General features: G+C 37.5%; 1 protein-coding gene across 3 annotated transcripts in view; it reads right to left on the bottom strand.

Moving 5' to 3' along the window:
• Positions 1–14,050, bottom strand: part of IPO11 (importin 11) — a 262,132-nt gene that overhangs the window by 188,774 nt on the left and 59,308 nt on the right. For all 3 annotated transcript variants that reach the window (XM_011992135.1, XM_011992136.1, XM_011992134.1), the window contains 2 exons: positions 3,460–3,592; positions 418–476 (listed from right to left, as the gene is read on the bottom strand). In XM_011992135.1, coding sequence (XP_011847525.1) covers positions 418–476; positions 3,460–3,592 — 192 coding nt within the window. The remainder of the gene's footprint in view (positions 1–417; positions 477–3,459; positions 3,593–14,050) is intronic.

Below are 14,050 nucleotides of genomic sequence, written 5' to 3'. Positions count from 1 at the left end.
TGATTGCAAAGAGCATGTATTAATGTTATGAGCAGGCAGAAAAAAACAAATTTATTTTAAATACACAAAAACAAAGGAAAATATTAAGTATATAAATAACTATCTACAATGTGCCTGGTAATGTTATAATGGCATTCAAATTCACAGGAGTTCATTTTAATTTAAATTCAAATTAACACTCTCAATGTACCATGGTATCCTTGAGAAATATCCTGGGCCTATTTCCTCTCCTTCACACAACAGCCACTTCGATGTAGTGAAAACAGACCAGAAGTCTAAAAGTCAGAATGGTAAAAAACTAGATGGTCACTTAATAAAAACTCTTCTAATTGAATGCCAAATAAAAAGAGCACTCTTCCAAACATTCAGGAAAATACCACTTTCCCAAAGTCACGGCAAATTTCTTTGATCACTTACCATCACCTCCATATTCTTATGAGGTTCCACAAATCCATTAACAGTTAACTTACGCAGCACTGAAAAGCAAAAGCAAGCTTTACTTGAATCGTATTTTATCCTACGAAAAGTACAATCACAAGAAAGATTCAGAATCACAAAATGTAATCAAGCTTGGAGGTTAATCTGAGTTAGAAAGTTAACTCCTGGTCATCTGGCTGGGAAATTAGTGGGAAAAATAGAACTAAAGTCTAGTTCTTCTGACTCACAAATGCAGTGTTCTTCTGACTTATTGTTACTACTCATGTTTCTAAAACTGGATTCCAAAATTTAGTGTAATTTATATAATTGTTAGTACTTCTTACCTGCAATAACTGAAATTGGAAAAGTTATTTCTGTTTCACAAACTTTAAGCTATGACTCAATGGTAACCAAAAAACTTCATTCAGTTTTAGACTATATTAATGGAAATACAGTTATCTCCTAAAAAGGATATAAAAATTAAACCCTATTTCCAAATTTGGAATCAACTACACTGCTCAACTGTGACATTTCATGAGTAACACTGACAAACTAATGTACACAGAGAGATAAGCAGGATAATAGATTTGAAGGCAGAGCTAGATTTAAATCCTTGCTCCATTGTCTATAGCTATACTACTACTTTGGGCAACATTTCTAGATCTCAGTTTCCTCATCTGTAAAATGTGGTTAACAAATCCTACTTCATAGGGTTATTGATGGATTCCATGGTATATGTAAAATATAGCAATTATTTAGCAACAATAAGGATGGTGACAGTGTAAGAGACACAATTAAAAGTTCAGTAAATAAGCACTGCTATTACAATACTAAAAAATTACACCTTAAATAGTGTTTATGAGGTCTATAAGCAATGGATTAAATTTAGGTTTAGAATGTAGCTGTCTACTAGACCTTCAGTTTGTAAGTCGAAAGCAATGTATTAAAATTAGGTTTAGAATGTAGCTGTTTATAAGACCTTCAGTTTGAAATCATCAATTATATCCAACTCAGTAATGATGCAGTAACTTTTCCTCGTTTTCATAAGGAGAAAACAGAATTCAAATTGAGTCCCTTATTCTGGATATGCTTTCTCACCATAAGACCTTGAGCCATAATACCTAAGAGGATCCTTTCCTTCTCCCTTCATCACCTAGTTAACTTCCACTGATCCTTTAAGATTACAGCTCAAAGATCACTTTCTCAGGGAAATTTTTTCTGATCATATTATCAGTTATCATAATATCATAAGGCCTCTGTCACAGGTGTCACTTTAAATATATTTGTGGGATCATTTTATTAAGTCTATCTCACCAGTGCCAAGCACCTACAGATTTGTCGAATGAAATAAATGAATGCATCCATGTCTAAAAGATACTAAATGCACTAAGTGTAAATTCAGATAGAGATTACACAAAACAAAAATTCTAGTCTGGAGTATTTCTTCATTTCAGGACAGAAACATATAGTTACAGAACAAAATTTTCCAGGGCAGGACGTCTCAAAAAGTTAATGTGAATCTAAGACCTTTAGATGGTGAGGTATTAAAAAGCTTAAGGCAGGCAAAGATATAGTAAAGCTACATATTTTTCGTCAGGAGTTAGGCTTTGAAATCAGTAAGGCAAGAAAACCCTATAATCAAAAGAAATCTTGAAAATTTCTTAATCATTAAATATACTACTATACACACAGTTTTGTATACACAGCCTTATATCAGTTTCTCTAATTCTTTCTGAGTAAACATTTCTCTCCAATGTATGTAATTTCTTCCTCAAGGATGTTGACAAAACCATCTCCACTCACTTTTATAACTACTTCTACAATGGATTTTATTTTTCAACAGTCCTTTAAAATCATTCAAACATTTCTTCACAGGTTTCACAAAATGTGCTGACAGTTTGGGATTTGTGCATCCATTGTCTGGTGAAAGTAAGTGATGCATTAAGGCAATGCCAAGACCGATGGGATTCCAAGGTACCAGAATGAGTATGATAAAAGAACTTATAAGTAAAACTAAAAAGAATGCAAACTGAGTTAGAGTAAGAGAGAAACTAATGCTGTCTGAGATCAAACTAAGAAAAACAAACTAGGTCAGGCACAGTGCTCATCCCTGTAATCCCATCACTTTGGGAGGTCAAGGCAGGAGGATCACTTGAAGCTAGGAGTTCAAGACCAGAAAGATGTAAAAATCAGCCTGGTGCAGTGGCATGTGCCTGTAGTCCCAGTTACTCAGGAAGCTGCAGTGGGAGGATCACTTGAGCCCAGGAGTTCAAGGTTGCAGTGAGCTATGATTATGCCACTGCACTTCAACCTGGGAGCAAGACCCTGTCTGTCCAAAAAAAAAAAAAGAACTAACAGAGTCTTAGCAACTAGCAACCAGAACAGAAAGAAGAAAGAGAGGAGGGACTAGAACAGTAAGAGAATGAGACAAATGAGTATGTTTCAGAAGAAAAGGAACCTGGGAATACATTCATCAAGATAAACAGCTCAAGGAAAGTGAGATGGAGATTTATGCTAAGGGAATGCCTGCAAGCAACATATACCAAGATGCAGGTCAAGATGGCATCCCATCAAGCACCTTCTGAAATCCAAGTGAGCGTGAGGCACTAAGATGAAAGATGGAGCCTTGCCTTGCCAGGGAAAGGAGGGATGAAAGATGGTGCTCATTCCAGCCTGGAGAAAAAATTTTAGGAAAGTTGGCATGACAATGATAAGTGTAGGGGTCTAGAATGAGAAAAATAAAGTAGAAACAAAAACTAGAAGCATTTGAAAAATATATATTCAGAGCCATGAGGCCACAATAATGTGAATAATGTGAATCTAACTATCCACTTCAACTTACTATATGTGCTTTCAAAAATTAGAAGGCGTAGAAGAAGAGCTACTGTCACAAAACTATAAATAGGCCCTTATCTTTCAGGGAGAAATTAATCTCTTATTTTTCCAGTGAAATTGGGGACAGAAAACCCATATAAAGAAACTATTTGGTGACTGTTCTGAGGTATCTCATTTCAAAAATGAACATATCAAGTTTAATAGTACCTTTCAATGATAGCAGAGTTCGTTCTAGTGAACTCAGAATTACAGCTTCATTGCCAGAAGAAACTTGTTGCAGGAATGTGTCTGTGTGGTGATTCCACAGAGAGCAGGCAAAATTATAAATTCCAGAAGCTAACTGCAAAAAAAGGCAACAAATTTATTCATAGTGTATTATAGATTTCAGTAATACATTAGAACTACAAAGTAATATACTTTAGTTTTACAACTAAGCACACATTTTCTGAGAGATCTGAAATAGAGTATTTGTGGTAATGTTTCATACTTTTTTAGCCACAAAGCACAGTAACACATACAGCTTACACTGGCTGCTAAACACACACAGACACACCCCTAAAAGACTAGTTTCTTAAAACAATATTAATACCTCATCAAATCCTGCATTGCAGCCTTATATATTCTATTTTTATTCTTTTTATCCCCACTAACAGGTTGCAACCTCAGTTTAAAACAATGATTTATGGACTGTCACTGAGTATGTCAGATAAATCAACTTATGAAGATATACAAAGGAGAAAGCCTTCCGTGTTCTGCCAGTTCTACCTATATGGCTTTTGCACATTTAATGCCAGGAACATACCAACCACATGGTTTCTCCGTTGCTTTACTAAAGTGTACTGATATTTAAAAATCTGACCCTCACATTAAGAATGTAGTTAATCTCTGCCTCACATTTTGAGGCAGAACATCTTCCAGTGATATCTTCAATTTTTTCCAGGAGTTCTCAGAGCAATCCAGCTGAGCCTACATGGCTATTTACTTTAAATTAAAATTAGATAAAGGTATTTATGACTAGTTATCATCAGCATACTTCGGAATACTTTTTCTTACTCAAGATATAAGCATCTCCTGTTGACTAATTAAATGCTATTTATAGAACAGGCATCAGAAACCAGAGCTGCAATCCTGTTAAAATCATGTTTTTACGAAAAAATCAAATTCCATTTATGTTAGTTTAATTAAGTATTTTTAATGGTCTGAGCCATTAAAACAGCTTCCCAATATCCCCCAGGGCAACTGTGCATGTATCCACACAGAACACACAAGCTTAGCAAAGGCTTGAACCTCAGCTAATCTGAGTCTTGGCAAAACATCCTGTGATCTTCCCAGAACACAAGAGGATAGAAGGCTTGTAAGAAACTTACAAGACCATCTACTACTCGCCTCTTTATCTCGTCCTTTAGGCTATCATGAGACAGTTTCTCATCACCTCTCAGGTTCTGAAGAGGTATAAGGCTTTCTGTCCTACTCCCCTTAAAATATACTGCAGAATATAAAACTACCAAGCTATATAGTCTAGAATTGGCTTCTCAGCAATTAGGCATCCCACAAGTCACATTAGAGTCATCCATCTCCTATTGTTTCTGTGTCATTCTTTCTGGTGTATGAGACAAGGCCCACAGGAAGCTTGCACCTGTAGGTGCTTCCCTTCTCTATCCAAATTAAACAATGAACTGCCTGAATCTAAAAGTGGTTCACTGTATCTTTACAAACTATATCAGTCAGGGATGCCTTAGCCCTTCCTTGTCTTGTGTGTATACTTCACAACAGGTACAATGACTACTTATTAAGCTACTTTAGCATATTCTCAAGTATGTATGCAGTATTCCAAAGAGTAAAATCAAACTGCTGAATCCTAATGTTTCATCATAGCCAAAATACTTTAGTGATCATTCTCTCAATAGTGTTACAACACAAACTGCTGTATCATAAAAAGAGTTTGAAAGTGACATTTTCCCATGAAGTAATAATGTAGCAGAGAAGCAAACATTCACTCTGATAGAAGGGAAATAATATTTAAAAACTGGGAAAAAAGCTTTATTTCAACAAACTTGCATGCTTTACTTATAACTTCAGTAAACCATAAAACGAATTCGTATTTTTCTTAGTAAGTCCTTTCAGAAAATAAAAAACTGAAATATATATCCAGAATTGAAAAAACATCTATCGTCCTAAATTTTATTATACTTACTGTGTAATATACAACATCCTAAACTTTCCCAACACATACATCATTAAAATATTTTGTCAGCCAGAAGAAAGTGAAAGAATACAAACAGAAGGATTTAGAGGCAGAAAGGGTAAGAATTCTACAAAACACCTAAAATTAAATTTTAAACTAATGTAAAATTTCTTACTGTAGCAAATATTTCAACTCCCCAAAAATGAAATCTATAGCCTTGGCTATAATTTGTAGATCTGTTTTGTACTGTGTCTTTTTGTAACAAATAAAACAAAAACTCAAAGGGTGCCATACCCAAATTTCAAGTAAGACCAAAAAACTATTATGCTTTAAACCGGTATCTTGCTTACTACAAAATGACATTTTGAATAATTTTATAGCCTTTCTTTGCATCTCCTTAAAACTATCTGTTAACATTAACTTCTGTAGATTATATTAAAATTGTTTAAAAGGACTTTATATTGAAATTTTTTGTGTCAGTATTATCTGAAGTCACTTGAACTCATTTAAAAGGTATGCTCAGAGCAGGCGCGACGGCTCACGCCTGTAATCTCAGTGCTTTGGGAGGCTGAGGCAGGTGATCACTTGGTGTCAGAAGACCAGCCTGTGCAACACGGCGAAACACGGTCTCTACAAAAAATACAAAAAAATTAACCTGGCATGGTGGGGTGCACCTGTACTTCCAGCTACTTGAGGGGCTGTGGTGGGAGGATGCCAGGATGCCTTGAGTCCAGGAAGGGAGGCTGCAGTGAGCCGAGACCGCACCACTGCACTCCAATCTGGGTGACAAAGTGAGACCCTGTCTCAAAAAAAACAACAAAAAATAACCAGCTGGGCACGGTGGCTCATACCTGTAATCCCAGCACTTTAGGAGGCCAAGGCAGGTGGATCACGAGATCAAAAGATTGAGACCACCCTGGCCAACACGGTGAAACCCGTCTCTACTAAGAATACAAAAATTAGTTGGGCGTGGTGGTGCACACCTGTAGTCCCAACTACTTGGGAGGCTGAGGCAGGAGAATCCGGAAGGCAGAAGTTGTAGTGAGCAGAGATATCGCCACTGCACTCCAGCCTGGCAACAGGGCAAGACTCCATTTCAAAAAAAAAAAAACCCATATAGGCCAGGTGCGGTGGCTCATGCCTGAAATTCCAGCACTTTGGGGAGCCGAGGCGGGTGGATCACCGGAGGTCAGGAGTTTGAGACCAGCCTGGCCAACATAGCGAAACCCCATCTCTATTACAAATACAAAAATTAGCTGGGCATGGTGGCACCTGCCTGTAATCCCAGCTACTCAGGAAGCTGAGGCAGGAGAAATGCTTGAACCCAGGAGTTGGAGGCTGCAGCGAGCTGAGATCACACTACTCAGTCTGCGTAACAGAGACTCCATCATAAAATAAATAAATAAATAAATAAATAAATAAATAAATAAATAAAACCACATACACAAATAAAAGGTATGTTCAGGATATCAGTTTATCAGTATACAAGTAATTATGTAAATAATGATGACATAAATGGTAAATAACATTTACAGCATTTACAGAATAAGACATTTATTAAACCTTACTATGCACGCACGCTCTAGGCAGTACTCTCAGCACTTTACCTGTGTTAACTTATTTAATCACCACAATCTAAAAGTAGATATTATTTACTCTCCTTTTACAATAAGAAAATTAAGTGAGGCATAGAAAAGTTAAGTAACTTGCCCAAGAATAAAGAACACAGTAAGAGGAAGAGACAGGACTTGAATCCAAGAAGGTGCTCAAAACCTGCATTATTATCTTCTATGCTCTAATGTCTCCTAATACAATAACTAACAATTAACTGCATTGTATAAAAGAGATAAGCATTTTTGGTATAATTAAGTTCTGTTTAAACTTTTTTTTTTGAGACAAAGAGTCTCACTCTGTTGCCCAGGCTAGAGTGCGGTGGCGTGAGCACGGCTCGCTGCAGCCTCAATCTCCTGGGCTCAAGCAATCCCCTCACCTCAGCCTCTCGAGTAGCTGGGACTACAGGGGTGCACCACACCAGGTTAATTTATATATTTATTTTTATTTTTTGTAGAGATGGGGTCTCACTATATTGCCCCGCCTGGTCTCAAACTCCTGGGCTCAAACAATCCTCCTGCCTCAGCCTCCCAAAGTGTTGGGATTACAGGTGTAAGCCACCATGCTTGGCCCTGTTTAAACCTTTTGATATCAAAATATAAAGTACACCCTGGGCATGGTATCTGACAACTGTAATCCCAGCACTTTGGGAGGCAAAGGCAAAAGGATCACTTGAGGTCAGGAGTTGAAGAACCACCTAGGCAACAAAGTGAGACCCTGTTTCTACAAAATGTTTCTTAACAAATTAGCTAGACATGGTGGCACATGACTGTAATCTCAGCTACTTGCAAGGCTGAGGTGGGAGGATCATTTGAACCCAGGAGTTCGGGGCTGCAGTGAGCCATGATCACACCACAGCACTCCAGTCAGGACAAAAGTGAGGCACTGTCTCTAAAAACAAATTGAATGTTTTTCTTGTATATACACATATATTCATATACATATAAGTAACATACGTGTGTAAATTAGAACTAGTCCCATTCACTAGTCATAACAGCCATAGACCTTTTATCTAATTCTCAATACCCTCCACTACCACTACATGCCAGACTCGCTGGGAAAAGGAAAAAAAAAAAAAAAAAAAGATGGTGACAGTAATTATTCCCTAGTTCCTCAATTAAAAGTAAGATTAAGCTTGGAAAAAAAAAAAAAGTCAGCCAAATAAAACATGGCACAGACTCAAGAAGGAAAACATTAAGGGAGAATTTGCCACCCTACATAACCAGCATATTTTGAAATTGTGTCAGATTTTTTAAAAGTATTTTGTATTGGCTGGGCACAGTGGCTCATGCCTGTAACCCCAGCTACTCAGGAGGCCGAGACAGGAGGATTGCTTGAGCCCAGGAGTTCAAGGTTGCAGTGAGCTATGAGTGTACCATTGAACTCAGGCTTGGGAGACAAAACCCTGTCTGTAAAAAATAAAAACAGTATTTTTTAATAATGGTAGCAAAGGAGCAAAACTGTTTTTTTTTTTTAGGCATTACTTCTGTTACCAGAAGAAATCTCTTTGCAGAATTCTACCACTTGCATACAGACAATGCAAATCACAGTAGACATATTACACATAAAATCTTCCCCACTCACCTACAAAACAAAGAACAAAAAATACCAAAGAACATCTCTGAATACTATACTACAGGTTCTTACTGTCACAAGATTGAATAAAAGAAAGCATTTAATCATGGTGGAATCAAAGTCATTAAAATAAAATTCTATTCTGTTCCATAAAATCATCTCCTTTTCTATTTATCATTCGACTCTAAAAATATGTGTTAGAAAGTTCAGTAATTCAGGTAGTCAAAGATTCCACTCTATTTCACCTTAAGCAACTTTCAATGTTGAAATTTTCATTCCTACTTCTCACAAAAATAAATAAGATTTATAGATATTAGTGGCAAAGTTAGATCTCGATCTATTAATTCTTCCCTCTTTCTGTCCCTAGAAAGTAATACTTAATATGAGAGAACTACAGGCTAAAACATCTCAAATCTGAAAACCTGAAGTATTTGCTTCAAAATCCTTAACTCTGAGTGTCAGCATGATGCTCAAGGGAAATGATCACTGAAGTATTTCAATTTTCAGATTTTCACATTTGAGATGTTCAACGTAAGTATAATGCAAATATTACAAAATCTGAAAAAAATCTGAAACATTTCTGTTCCCAAGCATTGCAGATAAGAAGTACTTAACCTGTACTTTAAGGACTACAGATATGAAAAGCACATAAGATGCCTGCCACACAGCAGGTATTGCTAAATGAAGGCATGTAGTATTTGAGACAGAAATTAAAAAAAAAAAAAAAAAAAAAAAACAATAGTATGGAAATTTAAAAACAAAAACCTGATAATTAAGGACATTAGGCATCTCTTAAAGTTCCAATTCAAGACTTTCTAGGTAGCCTACTAAAGGTCTATACACAAATGGCTGAAATGAAGAAGCAATAGCACTACCTGTCGACAAAGAGCCTCCCCTTGACCAAATTTTAGTCAGGCTTTTCTGAACCTTTGTCCTAACTAGACTTCTACTTTCGGACTTCCAAAACGTCTGTTCTTTGCGTCACCCAATTTTAGCAAGAAATCTTGCTATGTTAGTTTAGCCAAAATCCCCTATCCTTGACATCTGATATTATCAATATCTAATCAGGTTGCTTTCAGCAAGAATCCCATTAGGTCAGTTTGGCCAAGAACCCCCTCTCATCCCTGATGATTCTTTTTAGTAATTTTCCATCCTCTCGACCCCTACAACCCCCCTGCAATCGCCCACCCTTTCCACCCCTGCTCCTTGGCAATAAATTCCCACTTTTCCTTGTATTCAGAGTTGAGCACAATTTATCTCCCCTACCGCAAAACCCCACTACAGTAGCACCATCTGAATAAAGTCTGTTTTATCATCCTTTACAAGTGTTTGAAACAAGTTTTTCTTTAATACTTTTCAGCCCTTTACCTTCAGTAAAAGCAGGGAGAGATAAAGAAAGAAGAAACATCAGGAATAAAGAAGAAACCACAGGAAGTAACCATTGCCAACTAATATATTCACAAGCCCTGTATAACCTCCTATCTGCTCCAGAAAACACCAACTGATACATGCTTACAGAAGGCTCAGCTAGAAAAGAGTAAGTAATAAAGCAAACAAGTAGGAGAAATAAAAATATTTTTTTCTACATGCGATTCTAAAAACTGTGGAGGGGGAAAGGAATATTCAGTGAGACAACATGCAAATAAACTATTTAATGAAACATGTTAGGTACTAGTTCATGAAATACTTAACATTTTCTATTTCTAAACCAGAAGAAACAGTGCCACCTACTGACTGCTTAGTGGCTGTAACTGAGAAGCCCAAAGCCTTGACTCTAAATTATCAAAAGCTAACCATTACACACTAAGTATTTCAGCATTTCAAATATTCTTAAACTTTTTTAGCCTCCGAATTGTCTTCATAATTTTCCCTTAAGAAATATTAGCAGCAAAAAAGTTTTACATCAAAGTTCATGTATTAAATAATTCATCACTAATACTGGGACAAAAAATATTACCCATGAGCTACAGATGCCAAACTCTGCTTAGCCTGAACCTAATCAGCAACGTATATAATCAATAAATGTAGAAGGTGGGACATCCTACAAGACAACTGATCTAGTTTTTTTTTTAACAAGTCAGTGGCATTTTTTATGGGGGAGAGGGAGGAAATCAATAGTATTCAAAATTAAAAGATTTGTAAAAGACATGTCAAATGCACCTCATTCATTTTTCTGGCTCAAGCCACTTGTAAAAATGTGTTTGAGAACAATCTAGAAAACCGGATAAAAGTATTAAATGATATTAAATCACTTTTTACTTCCTCAGGATGATAAAAGTTAAATACTTAAAAAATAAATCTATCTTTTCACTGATAAATATTAAAGAATTTAGTAAAAAAAATGAAATATTTAAATTCCTTTAAAACAGCTCAAAAAAAGTGAGAAAGCAAAAACAGGAAAATGTTGACTAGGTAATAGTTATATGGCAGTTAATATTTTTCTTTACTTTTTCATGTTTTTAAAATTTATTTTCAATTTTAAAAACACCTGTATTCTTAATAACTAAAAAGGTTATTTTAGTAATAATTGTTTTTTTTGTTAATAAGGCTTAAGTAGGCCAGGCACAGTGGTTCATGCCTGTAATCCCAGCACTTTGGGAGGCCGAGGACAGCAGATCACAAGGTCAGGAGTTCGTGACCAGCCTGGCTAATATGGTGAAAACCCCGTCTCTACTAAAAATACAAAAATCAGCTGGGCATGGTGGTGCGCGCCTAGTAGTCCCAGCTACTTGGGAGGCTGAGGCAGAAGAATTGCCTGAACCCGAGAGGTGGAGGCTGCAGTGAGCAGAGATTGTGCCACTGCACTCCAGCCTGGGCAACAGAGCAAGACTCAGCCTCAAAAAAAAAAAAAAGAGGCTTAAGTATAAATTTGCTTCCACTTAACTATGACATAAATGTATATTATATTACCAAAACGTATCAAGCCAGAAGCTTTGGTAGGTACAAGATCTATCTCAAAAACAATTTCCAGCCAAACTGCTGATGTCTCTCAACTAATATTTATTTATTTAGACGGATTTATTTATTGAGACGAATGGCACAATCTCGGCTCACTGCAACCTCCGCTTCCCAGGTTCAAACAATTCTCCTGCCTCAACCTCCCAAGTAGCTGGGCTTACAGGCACCTGTTACCACACCCAGCTGTTTTTTGTACTTTTAGTAAAGATGGGGTTTCACCATGTTGGCCAGGCTGGTCTCGAACTCCTGACCTTGTGATCCGCCTGCCTCGGCCTCCCAAAGTGCTGGGATTACAGGCGTGAGTCACCGCACCCAGCCTCAACTAATATTTATTTATTTACTGTCAATGAAGGACATTCCTAAAGACCTATAGTATTTGTTACTTACATGCTTTTTAAAGTAAAATCTACTTTTCATTTTGTTTTCAAACCTTCCAGTGATATAGCTCAGGCCCAGGAGGGATGCTGTGGCCCATCTTTCAGTTCCCTAAGTCTCTTATCCTGGCAACAGCCTTAAGCCTCTCTTCAGCCACTTAATGCCTACACACTGTTGTCATGTATCCAAAATATCAACTCAGTAAGCAGGAGGGACAAAAAAAAGTAAAACTACTCTCCTTCCTGGGTGGGCCCCTATCTTTCCACAGCTGTATCTCAGGCATCCCATAAAGTGATTGCATACAGTAAGAATCCAAATATTTGTCAGATAAATAGACGGATGGGTAAGGTATAAATCAGTACTGTTTCAAAAGCAACTTATAGATATTTGGGGGATAGTTTTGGAATTTTCATTCTTATTCCAGGCCCTTAACTAGGGCTCAGACAAGAGGCTTTATGAATCAACACAGGAAGAATACGCACCATGCTATATTCAAAATCTCTTCTGTTCAGTGCACAGCTCTGTTCTTTTGAACCAAGTCTGTCACCTTGAGTCTCTCCCCCACTAAAGTAACTTTCCACCAAAAAGTTCTTTTTAACCTTGGTATTAATGTAAGCCGAGACACACACATGCACAGGCTCAAATCCCCACACAGGTTCACAGCACAAATGACCCTTTAAGAGAGTCACTTTTTAAATAATGTACTTAAGCCAATATAGGCCGGGCGCAGGGGCTCACGCCTATAATCCCAACACTTCAGGAGGTCAAGGTGGGCAGATCATTTGAGGTCAGAAGTTTGAGACCAGCCTGGCCAACACGGCAAAACCCTGTCTCTACTAAAAGTACAAAAATTAGCCAGGCGTAGCAGCATGCGCCTGTAATCCCAGCTATTCAGGAGGCTGAGGCAGGATAATCATTTAAACATGGGGGGCAGAAGTTGCAGTGAGCTGAGATCGCACCACTGCACTCCAACCTGGGCGAAAGAGCAAGACTCAATCCTCAGGGGGAAAACAAAGCCACTATAAAATTACACGGAGCAAGAGATAAGAAACAGAATCAACGTGGCAATTAATGTACAATTAAAATCAACAAAACAAAAGTGAAAATAAGATCTATTAAACCTATTTGATGACTTGCTCACAAAGGCATTTATCTTTTAAATAAATTTTACTGCACTGTAAATATCTTAAAGGCTGGAGCTACATCATGTAAGTGGCGCCTTGGCATTCTCAAATTTAGCATTCATAATTTCAATTATTTGGAAATTTCCCCTAAGAACCACATCACGAAGTCTTAAGTTTACAAGGAGTAAGTCTGCAAGTCTCTGCTATGAGGGTGAGTGATCTATCTTACACTAACCAACCCATCTCAAAGCAGCTATGCAGTTCTCCTTTGTTTAGAAAATATAATAATTCATCATGATGACCTTCTGAAGTATTGTAACTTGACTTCGCCTTGCCACACAGCATTCTTTTATCCTTATCATCCAAATACTTCATGTGTTGTTGAGCAGGAACACTGTTATTATTATGTTTTAGACACGTGGTCCAACTCTGTCTTATAGGCTAGCACAATCATATCTCACTACGGCCTCAAACTCCTAGGCTTAAGTAATCCTCCCGCCTCAGCCTCCCAAGCAACCAGGATGACGTACATACCCCACCATGCCTAATTTTTTATTTTTTTTTAGAGGTAGGATCTCACTATGTTGCCTAGACTGGTCTCAAACTCCTGGCCCCAAGGATCCTCCCACCTCAGCTTTCCAAAGTGCTGGGATTAGTCACCATGCTCAACCTAATGAGAACATTATTCATCATAAACCTTTCAGTTTTTAAAATTCGGCTAAGTTTTAGACATGACCATAATAACAATGCAATATAGTTTTATTTTCTTCCACGCAGATTTTTTTTTTCCTGAGACAGAGTCTTGCTCTGTTGCCCAGGCTAGAGTGCAGTGGCGTGATCTCGGCTCACTGCAACCTCCACCTCCTAGGTTGAAGCGATTCTCCTGCCTCAGGCTCCTGAGTAGCTGGAATTACAGGCACCTGGCTAATTTTTGTATTTTTAGTACAGACGGGGTTTCACCATGTTGGCC

Source organism: Mandrillus leucophaeus, unplaced genomic scaffold (genome assembly GCF_000951045.1).
Source record: "Mandrillus leucophaeus isolate KB7577 unplaced genomic scaffold, Mleu.le_1.0 Scaffold403, whole genome shotgun sequence".
Taxonomy (NCBI): Eukaryota; Metazoa; Chordata; class Mammalia; order Primates; family Cercopithecidae; genus Mandrillus; species Mandrillus leucophaeus.
Note: the sequence above shows the minus strand (reverse complement) of the source record. Positions and strands in the feature narration are given on the sequence as shown.